At 36.8% G+C, this 18,332-nt stretch overlaps 1 protein-coding gene across 9 annotated transcripts in view; it reads right to left on the bottom strand.

Moving 5' to 3' along the window:
* The window catches only part of LOC130457893 (galactocerebrosidase-like), a 147,301-nt gene that overhangs the window by 42,013 nt on the left and 86,956 nt on the right, over window positions 1-18,332 (bottom strand). For 8 of the 9 annotated variants that reach the window (XM_056820607.1, XM_056820615.1, XM_056820623.1 and 5 more), the window contains 3 exons: window positions 17,386-17,472; window positions 15,670-15,814; window positions 13,059-13,239 (listed from right to left, as the gene is read on the bottom strand). In XM_056820607.1, the coding sequence (XP_056676585.1) occupies window positions 13,059-13,239; window positions 15,670-15,814; window positions 17,386-17,472 (413 nt within the window). The remainder of the gene's footprint in view (window positions 1-13,058; window positions 13,240-15,669; window positions 15,815-17,385; window positions 17,473-18,332) is intronic. The other variant, XM_056820598.1, reaches the window with a different exon arrangement.

The raw sequence follows: 18,332 nt of genomic DNA, 5'->3' as shown, positions 1-18,332 counted from the left end.
AGTGATTCGTCCAAGGTCCCAGAGCCTTGTGATGAGGCTTAAAGCAGGATTTGGCCTAAAGTATTCCTGACCTGAGGTCTCTGTTCCCTCTGAACTCCTGCCTTAAGCTAGCAGGAATCCCCTCTTCTTAGTTTTGGTAATGTCTTCCATGAATTAAGTCAAATAAACCCATTGCTTCTGTTATATATATATACCTGGAGAGAAGCATTTTCCTCTCAACTAACAAGGCTTAAGTATCCAGAAGGAGGACAGCTTGATGACTCCTCCATGAAGTGCTTCTCTGAAGCCTCACTGTGAGAAGGAGATGACGCATTCTCAAAAACAATGGCAGGAGCTCATACACTCTACTGAGTTCTATCTACCATTCTGGAAAGACTAGGAGTACGTAGGTCCTGGCAAAACCAAGAGACTGATCATCAATAAAGAAATCTTTGGTCAGAGAATCCCCTGAAACAGAGCTTGGATTGGCAGCTAACTCAGACAGCCCTCAGAGCCTACATGGCTGGCTATGAGGCACAGTAGGTAGAAGGCTGGGTCTGGGGTCAGGAAGACTAGGGTTCCAATGTAGTCTCAGATACTCTCCATGAGACTCTGGGAAAGTAATTTTGCTGCTGTTTTGCCTCAGTTTCCTCAACTGTAAAATGGAAGTAATAATATCAACCTTGCAGGGTTATTGTGACAATCAAATGAGATAATAATTGTAAAGCACTGAACGCAGTGCCTGGTACATAGTAGGCACTGCATAAATGCTGAGTGGCTTCCTTTCTCCTCCCTCTGAGTAGGGGAGAGGTGATCAGCTCATGATTTGGTAGGTGTAATTTTACCCCTTGGTATAATGGAAATGCCTAAACACTGCCTGCCTTCAAGGCTGCTCCCCATGGCAGAGCCCCTTAACTCGTCTAATTTTGATTTTTGCCCTTTTGAGATGCTTTGTAGTGAGGAGGTTGTAAGGAGAGTCTTACTGTTCCTGCTACTCTGTAACTCTGTGGTCATCTTGGCTTCGCCATCCATCTCATTTTTCTATTTCAATAAGATCTTACTTTTTTTTTTCTGTTTCACATATCACAATCCATAATAAGCACTTATTAGGAAATTTAATAGATAATGGATGAAATAGAAGAGAGCACAGTTCACTCTTCCACAATCATAATTCACCTGTAGTGCTAATGAAAGCAAAAACACACACACACACACACACACATATGACAATAAACTAAGCAAATTTGATACTCAAGATGCAGAGTTCAGATATATGCCATGAAAGGCAATTTTCTAGTTGCCAATCTAATTACAATCAGTGCTTGCTACCAAGATGGAAAGTTTTACACAGCTTCAGTTAAAGTTCCTCAGTGTTAAAATTATTCTGTTGGCACTCAGTTAAAACCAAATAAGAAGAGGGGCTAGTCTCCTGCAAACTGAAGTACTTTTACAATTGGTGGTGCTATTTTTGTATTTTTCTAGAAAATGAGACTTGATTTACTTAAGCAGAACTACAAATAAGCACTGAAAAGTTTGTTCTAAATCCTATAATTTTTAAATTAACCTTTTTTTTTTGTTGTTAATAGCCTATCCTGCCCTTAGAAAGTAAGCAATAAAAATCAACATTTCTTCCTAACTGTCTGGTAGAAAAAATTTTTTTAACCTCAGGACACTGAGTCTCCTATCTTGACCAAGTTAAAGGTGGAGGGGCTACTGAAGGGTCTATTATATTCACTCTGTTTGGCACAGAAGCCTTGATCCATTCAACTTACAAACTCCATAGACAGTCTGATGGCTCCTACTCCCACAGTCTTGCCATATTGGTCTTGGACTTGGGGTACATACCCAATTGGCTTTAGGCCCCCATAACTCAGAACACTCAAGCTTGAGAATTCCATGAGCCTTTGTCTCCCCATTAGGAGGGATAAATGATGTATGCTATCACATACAACCCCTGGTAGAAAATTTTGCTCATCAGAGCACTTTGGAAAGCTATCCTAAAAATTTACCAAATGGGTGACATTTGCAAGACAGAAATATGTCATATGCCCTGCAATAAACTGTAATCTAACTTAATCTAAACAGTAATTATTTACTGAGAATCAAAATTTGATGTCAATGAGGTATACATAAATGTAATATAGTGCCTCAGCCAACCCTCAAAGACTTTGTCACCTAAAATGCTTACTAGACAGATTATTGAACTGGGAAGAAATTAATGTGGGATTAAGTTTGGAAAATGTTTCATGGAAGAAGGGGGATGTAACCTCATCTTGATAAGTAAACTATTTGCATAATGGGAGAGAAATAGTAATGGTACTCAAAACAAGGACAATGATAGGAACAAAAGCACAGATAGAAAGACTAATGGCCTATGTAGAAGGCAGATCTGTGTGACTAGGGGGCAGTTGGCAAGCTGAGGGAATTCAGGCAAGGGTCCATCTCATAGACAGTTTTGAAAACCAAGAACAAGAACTTAAGACTTGATATAGTTGGTAATGAAGAGCCATTGTGGGCTCCTGAGCAGGAAAGTGATAAAATGAAAGTAATATTTTAGAAAGAACAATAGGACAATGATGAATAGATTAGAAGTGGGAGAAACTTAAGGCAGGAAGGTTATATAGAGGGATTAATTACAATTTGTGCTTTCAGATTTCACCCTATATAGAGATATTAGGATATAGATCAAAGAATGTTAGAACTGGAAAGGACTTTAAAATTCAACCTCTTGGTCACTGAGATTGTGTGGTCTTCAACAATTTATCTAACCTCCATGGTTCTTAGTTCCCTCACATAGGGAGGAAGCTAGATTAGATGTGTCCTAAGCACTTGCCCAGACTACTATAAGATTCTCTTAACTGGTCTTAGTTAAATATTCAATTTCCTTTTCCAATATACCCTTATATATGTTCCTAGCCACATCTCTACATGGAATTCCTGTATTTAGAAATCTTCATTAGTTCTATATTACCTAGAAGGTAACAAACTTCTTAGGCTGCCATTTAAGGCCCCATTGAACTCCAATCCACACTTCCCATCTGATTTCCTCTTATTTCCCTTTATATATTCTACATGGCAACCACATTTCCTATTTCATTCTGCCCCCTTCTGCCTTTATGTATTTCTGCAGTGTATTCCATGGCTAAAATACACCTCTCCACTGGCTAAGATGGGAAACATTTAATGTTCTATCTCAATCTAACACAAAGAAACAGTTGATTCAATAGCACCAAAGTCTAACTCTGATATGTCATTCTGGTGTGAACATGACTCTGGTTTCTCAGAAGGAATAGCAGGAGGCCTCAAGCTCCAGAATGTCCTACCCTAGCTGGAAACATTTCAAGTACAGGGATGCAACCAAGGATCAATCTAGTTAGCCCATCCATCAGCAGTGGCTAGCATTTACATAGCAAAGCACTAAAATTGCACCATGTTTCAAAAGTTGGAAGGTAGATTTAAGCTTTATTAGCTTAAAATTCCATTCCAATTTTTGGAACATTCTTTATTATTACCTCATTTGATCCCCACAACAACCCTGGCTAGCTGTTTTTTCTGAGTCCAGGCCCAATCCTTGATCCAATGAACCACCTAGCTGATTAACAAAGTTGGTGTTTACTAAATACTTATTGAATGTTCTTACAGTTATGACATAATGATTCTAAATAGTAGGCACTTAATAAATGTTTTTTAATTGAATAGAAAACATAAGAGTAAGGTTATGCAATTAACTCCTTATTAAAAGTAGGTACAGGAAGCAACTGGGTGGTTCAGAAGATTGAGAGCCAGGCCAACAAATGGGACATGCTAGGTTCAAATCTGGCCTCAGATCCTTCCCACCTATTAGACCCTGGGCAACTCACTTAACCCCCATTGGCTAGCCCCTACCACTCTTTTGCCTTAGAACCAAAACGTAGTATTGATTAAAATGGAAAGTAAGAGTTAAAAAAAATTAATTAAAAAAATAAAAGAGCTTACATTTTTGGATCAAATTGGTGGTCTCAAATTGAATTCCTTTCCTGACCTGGGAATACCTTTAAATTCACTGTTTCAGAAGTTAATATCATTTTGTATAAATAATCAAGCAATATCAGATTTTATTGTTGGCACAATTTCTAAATTACTTCAACTGCCTATATATTCCCAGTATTTAGTGCATGTCAAGTGACTGACAAAAATTCATCGTTTCCAGAGGGGTGAAGAGAATGAGACATGGCGCTAAGGATGACACGCATCAGGAGGGTCAATGAAGCTGGTAGAAACCAGAGGCAAGGTACATTGATCACAGCTAGTATTTTATAGAGAAAATGACATAAGCTAAGAGATTAGATAACCTATGTACATGGACAATGGTTAGTAATGATTTGCAATCTTAGTGCAATGACATAGTTTACCTCACCAAAACTTAGAGTTTTCTATAGGATAATAAATCAATATGTCAATGTGTAAACATATAACAGAATTTCTCACAGAATTCTTGCACCAATAATTTCTTAGAAGGACATTTAGTATTTGGGAAGGAACTAGATTAAGTTCTTATTGTGGAGAGAGCAAAACTTTGTGTCCGCCTACTTCTAGGTTATGGTCATGATTTTACTGGGGCCTGTTCTCACTACTGGGGGCTATAAGCACAGACCTCAGCACATAAGTACATAATAAATGCTAGTTGGCTGACTGACTGACTGATTGATGGAATTTTTTATTAATGTAAGGCACAATGCTAGGCAGTAGTAACACAAAGGAACTAAAAGACCTTAAAGCCTAGGATAGATGAGATATTAATTCATACACATAAAAATCTACGGCAGATATACTATTCTATATTCACCTAATTTACTTATAGTTTCCTTCATTATATTTAAATCACTCACCCATTCTGAATTTATCTTGGTGCAGGGTATGAGATGTCGATCTAATTCTAATCTCGTCCTTTCTGTTTTCTAATTTTCCCAGGAGTTTTTGTCAAATACTGGGTTTTTGTTCCCAAAAGCTGTGATCTTTGGGTTTATCATACACTATCATGCTGAGGTCATTTATACCAAGTCTATTCCACTGATCCTTCTTTCTATCTCTTATACAGTACCATACTGTTTTGATGACCACTGCTTTACAGTATAGTTTGAGATCTTCCTTCATATTTTTTTTTTCATGATTTCCCTGGATATTCTTGATCTTTTGTTCTTCCAAATGAACTTTGCTATGTTTTTCTTTTCTGATTTTTTTCTGATTCAGTAAATAAGTTTCTTGGTAGTTTGATGGTTGTAGCACTAAATAACTAAATAAGTTTGGGTAGGATTATCATTTTTATTATGTTAGCTCATCTTACCCAGGAGCAATTAAATGTTTTTTTTTTTTCAGTTATTTAGATCTAGTTTTAATTGTGTGGAAAGTGTTTTGTAGTTGTGTTCATATAGTTCCTGTGTTTGTCTTGGCAGATAGATTCCTAAGTATTTTATATTGTCTAGGGTGGTTTTAAATGGAATTTCTCTTTCTAATTCTTGCTACTAAGATGTGTTTGAAATATGTAGAAATGCTAATGATTTATGTGGGTTTATTTTGTATCCTGCTACTTTGCTAGAGTTGCTGATTATTTCCACTAGCTTTTTAGTTGATTATCTAGGATTCTTTAACTAAAACAAAATATCATCTACAAAGAGTGATAGCTTGGTCTCCTCATTGCCTATTTTAATATCTTCAATTTCTTTTTCTTCTCTAATCGCTACAGCTAGTGTTTCTAGTAAAATGTTAAATAATAGAGATGATAATGGGCATCCTTGTTTCACTCCTGATCTTACTGGGAAGGCTTCTAGTTTATCCCCATTGCAGATGATGTTTGCTGATGGTTTTAGATATATATAAACTCTTTATTATTTTTAGGAAAGGCCCTTCTACTCCAATACTTTCTAGTGTTTTCAATAGGAATGAGTGTTGTATATTGTCAAAGACTTTTTTTGCATCTACTGAGATAATCATTTGATTTTTGTTGGTTTGCTTATTGATATGGTCAAATATGTGAATGGTTTTTATAGTATTGAACAATCCTTGCATTTATGGTATAAATCCCACCTGATCATGGTGAATAACCCTCCTGATCACTTGCTGAAGTCTTTTCGATAGTCTTTTTCGATTTAAGATTTTTGCATCTATGTTCTTTAGGGAGATTGGTCTATAGTTTTCTTTCTCTATTTTTCACCTGCCTGACTTTGGAATCAGTACCATATTTGTGTCATAAAAGGAATTTGGTAGAACTCCTTCTTTGCTTATTCTGTCAAATAGTTTATATAGTTTTGGGATTAGTTGTTCTTTCAATGTTTGATAGGATTCGTTTGTATATCCATCTGTTCCTAGGGATTTTTTCTTAGAGTGTTCTTCGATGGCTTATCCAATTTCTTTTTCTGATATGGGCTTATTTAGGAGTTCTATTTCTTCTTCTGTTAATCTAAGCAATTTATATTTTGTGAATATTCATCCATATCACCTAGATTGTCATATTTATTGCCATATAATTGGACATAATAATTTTTAACGATTGCCTTAATTTCCTCTTCATTAGAGGTGAGGACTCCCTTTTCATCTTTAATACTGCTGATTTGGATTTCTTCTTTCCTTTTTTAAATTAGATTGGCCAGTACTTTGTCTATTTTATTTGTTTTTTCAAAGTACCAGCTTCTAGTCTTGTTTGTTAAATCAATAGTTATTTGACTTTCAACTTTATTAATCTGTCCTTTATTTTTTAGGCTCTCTAAATTAGTTTTCTTCTGAAGATTTTTAATTTGTTTACTTTCTAATTTTGTAATTTGCATGCTTAATTCATTGATATCTGCCCTCTCTAATGTGTTAATATATGAACTCAAGGATATAAATTTCCCCCTGAGTTCTGCTTTGGCTGCATCCATAGATTCTGAAAGGATGTCTCATTATTATAATTTTCTTCAATGAAGTTATTGTTTCTATGATTTGTTCTTTAACTGATTTTGGAGAATCATATTATTTAATTTCCAATTAATTTTTGACTTGCTTCTCCATGTACCCTTCTAATTATTATGTTTTTTTTTCATTATTATCTGAAAAGGTTGCATTTATTATTTCTGCTTTTCTGCAGTTGTATGCCATGTTATAATGACCTAGTATATGGTCAATCTTTGTTAATGTGCCATGTGCTGCTGAAAAGAAGTTGTATTCCTTTTTGTCCCTATTTATTTTTCTTCATATATCTATTGACTCTAATTTTTCTAAGATTTCATTCACAACTCTTACCTCTTTCTTATTTATTTTTTGTTTTGATTTATCTAGAACTGATAGAGGAAGGTTCGGGTCTCCAACTAGTATAGTTTTATTATTTATTTCATCCTTGAGCTCCACTAGTTTCTCCTTTAGAAATCTGGATGCTATATCATTTGGTACATATATGTTGAGTACTGATATTTCATCATTGTTGATACTGCCTTTTATCAGGATGTAATTACCTTCCCTGTCTCTTTTAACTAGATCTATTTTTACTTTGGCTTTGTCAGATATCATGACTGCAACTCCTGCCTTCTTTTTCTCTGATGATGCCCGATTGATTTGGCTCCATCCAATTACCTTTACCCTGTGTGTGTCTACCTTCCTCATGTGTGTTTCTTGTAGGCAAAATATGGTAGGATTTTGTTTTCTAATCCACTCTGCTATTTGCTTCTGTATTATAGGTGAGTTCATTCCATTCACATTCAGAGTTATGATTACCAACTGTGTATTTCCCAATGTTCTGATTTCTACTCCTAGTCCTACCCGTTATTCTTTCACTATTTCCTTCTACACCAGTGTTTTGTATTTAATCAGTCCCCCCAATTCCTACCCTTATTTTGCTTCCCTTCCCCCTCCTTCTTATTCTTCTTCTGGGTCTTTTCAAACTATCCCCCAACCTCCTTCTCCCTTGTATTACTTCCCACCCCACCAGTCCTTTTGTTACCCTTCTACTTCTCTATAGGGCAAGAATCAATTCTCTACCACAATGGATCTGATTGTTCTTCCCTCTTTGAGTCAATTTTAATACATGTAAGAATTAAATATTTCCTATCTCCAACCTCTTTATCTTTCCAGTGCCTTGGTGTTCTCCCCCACTCCCAACATGACCTTCTTTATGAAATATAAATTTACTCCATTTTGTCTCTTTTCCCATTTCTCTTTCCATTAATTTCTTTATTATCTCTAGTTATATATATATATATATATATAAATATATATATATATATATAGGCATTTCATCATATACAGTTTGTCATTGTTCCCTCTAAGTATAATTCTTTTAGCTAACCAGGTGATAACAATTTTTAAGAGTTAACAATATCCTCTTTTCTTATAGGGATACATATCATTTTAATTTATTGGGTCTCTTAAAAATAGTTGTTTGTTGTTGCTTTTTCCCTCTTTCTTATTTACTTTTTGGTAATTCTCTTGAGTTCTGTGTTTGAGCATCAAATTTTCTCTTTAAGTCCAGTCTTTTCTTTATGCATGCTTGGAAGTTTTCTATTTTATTAAATGACCATACTTTCCCCTACAAGAATATAGTCAGTTTTGCTGGGTAGTTGATTCTTGGTTGTAGACCTAGTTCTTTTGCTTTCCAGAATATCATATTCCATGCCTTTTTGTCCTTCAGTGTAGATGCAGCCAGATTTTGTGTTATCCTAACTGTGGTTCCATGGTATCTGAATGACTTCTTCTTAGCAACTTGTAATGTTTTTTCCTTGGTCTGGTAGTTCTTGAATTTGGCTATAACATTCCTGGGTGTTGTCAGTTGGGGATTAAGTAAAGGAGGTGATCTATGGATTCTTTCAATCTCCACTTTTCCCTCACGCTCTAGAATGTCAGGCCATTTTCTTGGATAATTTCCTGTAGAATGATGTGCAGGCTTTTTCTTTTCTTTTTTTTTTCATGCTCTTCTGGTAGTCCAAAAATTCTTATATTGTTTCTCCTAGATCTATTTTCCAAGCCTATGGTTTTGTCAATGAGGTTTCATATTTTCCTCAAATTTTTCATTTCTTTTTATTTTGTTTTATAGATCCTTGTTGCTGTAATAGATAATCTTGGAGGGTATATTTGATGGATACTAGATATCTAATGGATCAGGTAGTTATCTTCTTTTGCCTACCCTCCTCCCTTTTATACTTCCCTTCCTCCCTCTTCCAATCTCCCTTCCTCCCATCTTCTTCCCTTCAGTTTCCCCTTACCCCTTCTTCTTTTGCCTCCTTCTAAGTCACTCAGGGTGAGCTATGATGTTTTAGAGGAAATACTCCTTTCTCTTCTTTTTCTCAAGTAAGGGTTTATTGGGGAAAACAGGAAAGATAGAGGATGAAGGTAGTGAAGATTTCCCTATTACCTACAGTGATTCTTAGGTTGGAGGATATTGAGAGAAATGGCAATTCAGCCACTAAAATAAAACAGAGCAAGTCAAAGAGAGATATATGGACTGCTGTCCTTCTATCTTCAAATCATCCAGGCCACCTCCAGCCTGATTACCCCAAATCCCAGAGATAAACCCAGCTTCTTCCTTCAAAGTCACCACCATCAGCCCAAAAGCCTTCAGCCAAGTCCCAGAAAATCAATCACTGTTGGCTTTTGCCTTCAACTGTTTCTGGGTCACATTCCAAATGGAATTTTCCTTTGATTGACAGCTAGGATCAATCTCCAGCTTCTTGTCTTACTTCTTGTCCTTTTGCATGCCTTATAATTTCTCTCAACACTGCCTTGTGAAGTCATTTGCTTCTAGTTGTTAAATTCTAGTTTCTAAAGACTGAATCTCATCCTTAGCTTTTTGGTCATCCTCCTTCTGGTCTGATTTTCTTTGGAGCTCATCTTTCATTTTCTTTGACTCATCTTTTATCTCCTTTGCCTCATTTTCAAGCTGGTTAATTTTGGCTTTCTAGACGCTATTTTCTGTTTCCATATGACTTATTTTGCTTTTTAAGTTCTTTACCTAGTTTTTTTTCAGCTTCTCGTAATTATTTTTTGAATTGTTTTTTGAGTTCTTTCAAAGCCTATGTCTAATCTACTGGAGTTTCTGTGTTTTTGCTTGGTGTTCCTTGGTCCTCCTCTCTCACTATTTGTTCATTGCCTAGATAGAAGCTGTTGATTCCAATTTCTTTTTTCTTTTTCTGTTGTTTCCTCATATTTTCACCTTCTTTCCCCCCTGTAATTGCCTGTAATCTTGTTTCTTTGATAACATGCTGGATCTATGGGTTTGGGATATTCTGTCCTGAAGGGGATTCTTCTCTGCTCTATTAATTGATCAGGTCAAGTTGATGGTATTGATGAGCCCTGAGATCAGATCTTTCCCAGTTGGCTGCAGAAGATGAAAAGGAGCTGGGCTGCCCACCCTATTATCAAGGTTGTAACCTGTAGTGGCTGTAGCTTTTGCCCCTGGAGCTTAGTCAGCAAGACTCTCAGGGCAGTCTGTGGGGGAGGGGTATTGAAGCTTGAGTTTCCCTGCCCTCTGAAGGCTTTTTAACAGCCCTATTGATAAGATTGAGCCAGAGCAGAGTTGATTTGCACATCTGGATGTGCCCTGAGGCCAAAACCTTGAGGGGGTGGTCAAGATGGAGTGTCTAGGCTGTGACTAAGCTTCCTTCTCTGCTCTTCTCCTCCAGCTTCCTCCTCACTGCCTATGTTCAATGCCCTGATCCTGGCAAAGCTGTGCCAACAAGGTACTCCCTCCAGACAAGAGTCCTTGTGGGCTCAGAGATTCCAGACACCACTGGAGGCTCAGCACTGTAGGTGGGGAAGGGGTCCTGGGACCTTCCTTCTTGGGGATATATGAAGCCTCTCTCAAGAGGGTAGGCCTCTCCTCAGACAAGACCCTTCAGAAAATCCCGGAATGGAGTCAGCCTTTTTCACTCATCCCACATGGTAGTTCTAAGGGAAAAGTACAAAAGTAGTCCAGGGTCTCAAGCTGAAGCTCCTTCAAAATCAAGTTGAAGGTGAAAGACCTCTTCAAAGGAAGTTCTTGCCATTTTAAAAGACCATTCCTTTTTGTCACTTCCTGTGACTTCCTAACATTTTATGTGTACTAATTACAGATAAAGCTTTGCTTATGACTGCCCAGTGGGCAGTCATCCTCCACTCAACTGTAAGTGGGGTGTATAGGCTTCTGGTCATTAAATCTAAAAATGAGGAGGAGAGAGTTAATCCCATCTTCACAAAGGGAAACAAGAAATTGTGAAAAAAATCTTTACAACAAAAACCACTCAACAAAGGTCTAATTACTCAAATTTACAAGGAGATAAATCAATTATATAAAAAATAAAGTCATTCCCCAATTGATGAATGGGCAAGGGACATGAAGAGACAATTTTCAGATGAAGAAATCACAATTATAAATAAGCACATGAAAAAATATTCTAAATCTCTTATAATCAGAGAAATACAAACCAAAACAACTCTGAGGTACACCACCTCACACCTAGCCAATTGACTAAAATAACAGCAAAACAAAGTAATAAATGCTGGGGGAGATATGGCAAAATTGGGATACTGATACATTGCTGGTGGAGTTGTGAATTGATCCAACCATTCTGGGTGGGAATTTGGAACTATGCTCAAAGGGCTTTAAAAGACTGCCTTGCCTGCCCTTTGATCCAGCCATCGCACTGCTGGGTTTGTACCCCAAAGAGATAATAGGGAAAAATATGAGTACAAAAATATTTATAACCATGCTTTTTGAGGTAGCAAAAATTTAGAAAATAAGGAGACTCCCTTAGATTGGGGAATGGTTGAACAAGTGGTGGCATCTGTTGGATATGGAATACTATTTTGCTAAGAGGAATAACAAAAAGGAGGAATTCCATGTGAACTGGAGCAACCTCCAGGAATTGATGCACAGCAAAAGGAGCAGAACCAGGAGAACACTGTATACAAAGACTGATACATTGTGGCACATTTGAACATAATGGACTTTAGCAGCAATGTAATGATCCAGGACAATTCTGAGGTACTTAGGAGAAAGAATGCTATCCATATTCAGAGAAAGAACTGTGGGAATAGAAACACAGAAGAAAAACAACCTCTTGATCACATGGGTTGATGGGGATATGATTGGGGATGTAGATTCTAAATGATCATTCTATTGCAAATATTATTAATATGGAAACAGGTCTTGATCAATGATATATGTAAAACCCAGTGGAATTACTCCTTGGCTATGGGAGAGGGGTGGGAGGAAAGGAGGGAAAGAGCATGAATCATATAACCACAGAAAAATATTTTAAACTAATTAATTAAATAAATAAACTTTTAAAAAAATCCAAGGCAGAACCATACTATCTCTTTCCTCTGGAGATGTCCATGACCCCAGAGGAACAAAGGTAAGTGTCAGAGTTTTAACTTCTATTTCCTCACTCTTAACACTACATGTCTCTGATTTAATATTGCAATAGTAGAGAAGACAACACGACTCAATTCAATAAGCAAAGTTCAGAGTTGCATTACCTCTCCAACTATAAAAGCTGCTTTTGCTTCTTACCAGTGCTATCTAGTGTACAAGGACAGTACTTGGCCTTAATTCCACAAAAGGAATCTTCAATACAATCTTAAAATCCATCCAGTAGGTGGCATTATGAGACCAACAGCTACAAAATGAGACTTAGAGAGAATCTAAAACATGTAACTTGTGAGCACATTAAAGCCATGAGTCATAAGTTATTTCATCAAGGATCCTTTCATTTTCACATGCAAGTCAAAATGCCCCTGTAACAATCATGGTTGAATAGAAAGATGTGTAAAAACAGTGTATTCCCCTCTTCAAAGGAAAAGAGGCTTGCAATTGTGTCATCAGAGAATCAGAGCGGAGAGCTCAAAAAGATGTTAGAACCTGCTTAATCTAATTCCTCATTTTATAGAAGTGGAAACTTAAGCCCAAATAGGGAAATGTAGTTTGCCAAAAGTGATGAGAGCACAAATAAATCTATCAAATGGATATTTAGTCAGTCCTGTATGGTAACCCAAGACAGACTGTGGGAACCATTCAAGACTGACCATGGAGTTAGCAAGCCAGCATCTGGTACCCGACTCTCCACCAGATCCATATGAGGTAGCCCCAATGAACATACCAGTTATGATCTCCTATAATACTGATGGTCTGATCTGCATCATCAGCCCAAGTGATAGGTCTCTGAGTGACCTGTTGGCGAAAGGTGAAGAAATGACCTGATGCGTCCTGGTCATTCATGAAGTATTCAAATACACCTGTTTGATCTGCAAATTGTGGAGCTATAATACCACGTGTCTGGCCTAGTTTGAAAAAAAGAAAGTCATCATTTTGAATATGCCATTAAACTCTTTGGATTTATATTTCATTGAGCAATTATCAAAAAAACCTTTCAACTTTAAAATAAGTAAATCACAAGCATATGTGCCTTGTACAAATAAAAACATGCGTACAAACACATGGATGTGCATGCACAGGAATGGACACACATACAAACTGACTGCAGCCCAAGATTCTGTATCAATGAGGAACTAGCAATTATGATTTATGTAGTGAATTAAGTATATTAACTTTTGTGTAACTGTTTTAACCTATTTTTTGAAGTCACATACTCTTTTCCTTTACTAGGAGATAATCACCACGATTTGTTTCTAATGTCTTTTGAATATACTTTTCATAGCTCATTTCTTTGCAAAACTTTCATGTTTCTTTATGTGTAGCATGGCCATAAAGAACCTAAAACTGCTGAATTTGGGTATTTTTTCCACTATCACAAATGAACATAATACAGTTTTTGTCTCAAGGTACCTCCCTATCAAAGCCTCCACAAGACCATCTTTACTGTCAAATAAGAGCCTCTCATCCATGCTGAAGATTATATAGAACAGCAGTTCTAACAACATTATCTCATATTTATTTGTATGGAAGTTTTTAGTTGTCAAAATCTTTTCACATTCATTATCTGATTTCAGTCTCATAGGAATCCTGTAATATGGATTCAAGTATTACTTCTGAATTCTAACTTTTCTAGCTTATTAATAATAAGCTAAATTTTAGATTGAATGTCTCAGCATAGCCTCATGGCTTCAGAGATGAGAGAGAGTAAAGGCAGCTTTCCCACGGCATTTCTACCACATGTGTAACTAGCCTAGATCTCACCCAAATCTCTCACACATGGAGAATCCAAAGAAGTCAGTGAAAGCTAAACTTCTACATAGAGAATTGGGTTAATGAAATTTTCCAAAGAGATCTGAAGCCACTCGTTAGGTCTTAGAAAGTCAAACTAACCAGGCTGCTGCTAAGAGAGTTGCTCAATAAGCAATCATTAAGCTTTACTGAACATTTGTGGACATGGCGGCTGGGCTTCTGCCATGACATACCTTGATGGAATCATTTTGCAACTGAGGACACTATGGACAAGGAGGGCAAAGTATGCAGCATTCCTCTGCTCAGGAGTACAATTTCAGTGACATCCCAGACTCTACATTCTCATCTACCCCATATCCAAGTCTTGTCCTTTCTACTTTCACAGTACTCTCCCATGCATCTTTTCTCTCTTCACCAGCCAATACGCCGGAGCCCTCATTGCATCTAGCCTGGAAATGTAATCCAGTGCAGTAACTGGTCTCTGTCTTTAGTGTCTTCCTGAAATCTTGACTATCCACTCAGATGCTCCCATGATCTTCCTTAGGTGCAGAACAAACAACATCACATCCCTACTCAATACCCTCAATACCCTATTGATTGCAGTATCAAATATAAAATTCTTTTGTTTAGCATCCGCAGCTTTGTGCAGGCTGGACCCCCCTCCCTTTTCCATTTTCTGACACTTTACTCCCCATCTAATACTCTACAATCTAGCCTCACTGACCTCTTTTCTGCTTTTCCCTTTCTATACTCCACTGCCCACCTGTCTGCCTCTAAATTAACTGTTCCCTCATGCCTTTTGCAATATATTCCTTTTTTTTTCTTTTTAAAATTAAAACCTTACCTTCTGTCTTAGGATCGATATTGAGTACTGGTTCCAAGGCAGAGGAGCAATAAAGCCAGACAATGGGGGCTAAGTGACTTGACAAGTGTCCCACAGCTAGGACATGTTGGAGGCCAAATTTGAGCCCAGGACCTTCTCTCTAAGACTTGTTTTTTATCCAGTGAGGTAACCAGCTTTCCCCAATGCCCTCCTTCCTTACTCCTGCTTCTTAGTTTCTCTGGCTGTCCTTCAAGGCTCAGCTTAAATCCTACCTAGTATAGGAAACCTGTTCTAGTCCTTCCAGCCTCGTAATATTCACCCCATTCAGATTAACTACCCTCTACACTTTGGAGAGCTTATATAATAATGCACTGATTCCTCATCAGAATGTGAGTGTCTTGAGATCAGGGACTGTTTTTAATCTTTCATTGTGTCTTCTGCACTTAACACAGTGCCTGGCATATTAATACTTTCAATTGGTTTGTTACCAGGGACAGTTGGTATGTCCCATAAGATCCCTTACCATAAAATTCATGCATCATCTAGTGAAACATCTCTTCAAAGCTAAGAAGGTTGGAGGTCTTCAGTGAAGCCTTAAAGTCAACTTTACTCTCACAAAAAGATAAAAAGACCCAGTAGATTAAATCATTTATGATTAAGGTTTCACATCGGCTTCACAATGAAAACAAACTGGTACATGGCAGCTGACACAATTCTAAAAATAAAATCTATGTTAAGATGCTTTAAAAAATACGACACTTGCCAAAATTGAAATTCTCTTCATAGTTAGATGGAAATGGTCGTGATTCTGGAGGAGTAGGATGACTGCCCTTTTGACCTGTAGTGATGGTTGTTAAAGTATACACTTCATCCAAACCCAATTTTAATGTAATGGTACCATCATTAATCTGAAAGAAAAAGTGAAAACAACAGGTAAGTACAAAAGGAGTTCCTGTGTGGACAGGTTACTGGAGTCACTGGGAGAACTTCAGTGAGAACTTCCAAAGTAATTGTGAGAATTAAACAGGTTATCATGGAAGATTGTAGTGCTTCTCTCCCTAGAGGATCTGTGAAAAGCACAGATGAGATTGGACACAAGTTATTTTTCAGAGTGGACAAGAGAAGTCTGCCTCAAGGAAGGAGAAGGAAGTAGTTGTGAATTCAATGAGAGTAACAAATCATAAAGCCCTTTACTCACAATAACTATAAAAGGACATGGTTAAAAAATATCTTTCAACTGTTTTGTCAAGCTCATAATGGGGAAGTGTTTTGGCCAAAGTCCAACCAAGATATTCTAAATCCAAATCTCTCTCTCTCTCTCTCTCTCTCTCTCTCTCTCTAATACACACACATACACACACGTGCATTTGTAATACATGAAGTCTCTATATGTATATTCTCCCTCTAAACGTGTGTTCTTTATATATATATATATATATATATATGTTCTATATAAATATATATTTACATGTATATTTCTCTCTCTCTCTCTCTCTCTCTTTCTCCTTCCCTCCATCTCCCCTTAACCCTTGTCCTTTTCTTTCTATTTTCTCTGTTCCTCCTTCCCTCCCTCTCCTTTCCTTTTCTCTCCCTCACTCTTTCTTTCTCTGGATGTTATATATCCTTCCTTCCTTCCCACCCTACCTCTATCTCTCCCTTTCCCTTTCTTTCTCTCCTACACTTCCTTTCTCTCTCACCCTCCCTCTCTCTTCCCCTTCCCACCTTCTGCCCCTTTCCCTCTCTCTCACTCTCTCTCTTTCTCTCCCCTTCCTTCCTTTTCTTTCCCTCTCCCTCCATGGCCGGTCCCTTCTACTATCTATCTGTCCCTTCTATATCTATCTTTATAACTCCACTAAGGGAGAAATGATCATAAAATGCTATTGTTTACTCAGAATTTGTTCATTTAAGTACTTTATAATTATTATAGTTAGTACATAAGTTTTAGGTAAGATTTATTAGCCATATTTTATGTGCTATATGTATATTTTGGAGTACACTGAGTCCCTTTTTAGAATAAATGCACAAAAAAATTTATGTCCATTTTGTAGGACCAAGAGCAAAATTTATTATTTTAAAGTTTTCTTAGCTTTGCTTTTGTGATAAATTATTGGTCAAAGCTATGATTTCACACCAAATCTCTAGTTCAGAAGATATTCATTCAGAAGATATTTTCAGATTTTCAGATTCAGAAGATAAATTAATACCACATAAAAACAATTTGTTTTATGACAATTCACTTTACAAGCTTGTTTTTATGTCTACACTATGTCAAAGATTATATGTATCATATTTTACCTGGAGGATAGTGTTTAAGACTAATAACTAAGAGTCAGATTTTATCAACAGAGAAAGTAGATGAGATACAAAAAGATGAAATGATTTGTTCGCTCAGAATGGACAGAACTGAAAGCTATTGTTTAAAAGTGCTGTTTTGTCTTGAAAAGAGTTTTATTTTTCATAAAATGTTACTAATTCCTACCAGTAGAGGCTTTTGTTTTTCGAATGAGTAATTCCTACTTTGCTTCCCGAGTCTGGAATACCATATCTGTAGCATTGTTAAGCTTTTCTGGGAAGAGAAAATCATCAGAAAAAGGGAAAGAGTTTTCATTAGTCTAGACCAGTCTTAGAATTTCTAAAATAAATGATAACAAAAGGTAACTAAATTTACCAAACTTGCTAAATTTAACAGCCACCCTCAACTTTGAGAAGAAAACTTAAGATTTTCTTCTCTCCATCCTTTCCCAACTGCAGAAAAAGACAGGACTGAACTTCAGAAGGTGGAGTCAAAGAAGCAGTTGTAAAAAGTAAGATATGATGTAATCATTTTTCGTCAGTATCACATAAGACAGCCGGCATTCATTGAAATGCTAGATTTCTTTGGGGTGCTTAGATTTTGATGTTCATCTCTCAGGACTTTTGCAAATAAACCAACATGTTTTGACAACAATGTGTATAGAAGAGAGTTAACTTAACTTGGTATGAATTTGTGTTAGTGGCAGAGATTAAGTAGTTTTTGTCTTTCTAAGAACAGAAAGAAACTTGGGGAAGGACTAGAAGCTATTCTTCTATGGAAATGTTGCTAACCTATAAGAGTATGGTTCAGCTTTCTATAGCACAATATTAAGTTCTAGCTATCTCATTTTGCATAAACTGCTTTTAAACTCTGATTAACCAAGGGATGACTTCTACCAGCTGGCATATAGTGATGCCAAAGTATGAGGTTATGAAATCCAACAATGGTGCTATTCCTTGTTCCCTTTCTGACCTCCTTCTTCCTACTGCTTCATTTTAACAGCAACATATGGAAGGAGAATTCAGAAAAACAGGTCTGAATTATATAAATAAATACATCATTTCTTATAGATACTCCAGAATTTAGAGTATTCTACTCGAGTCAGAGTTTTGGGCAAAAAAGAACTACAACAG

The sequence above is a fragment of the Monodelphis domestica genome, chromosome 1 (genome assembly GCF_027887165.1).
Source record: "Monodelphis domestica isolate mMonDom1 chromosome 1, mMonDom1.pri, whole genome shotgun sequence".
Lineage (NCBI taxonomy): Eukaryota > Metazoa > Chordata > Mammalia > Didelphimorphia > Didelphidae > Monodelphis > Monodelphis domestica.
The sequence above is the reverse complement of the archived record's forward strand: the minus strand, read 5'-3'. Positions and strand labels throughout refer to the sequence as shown.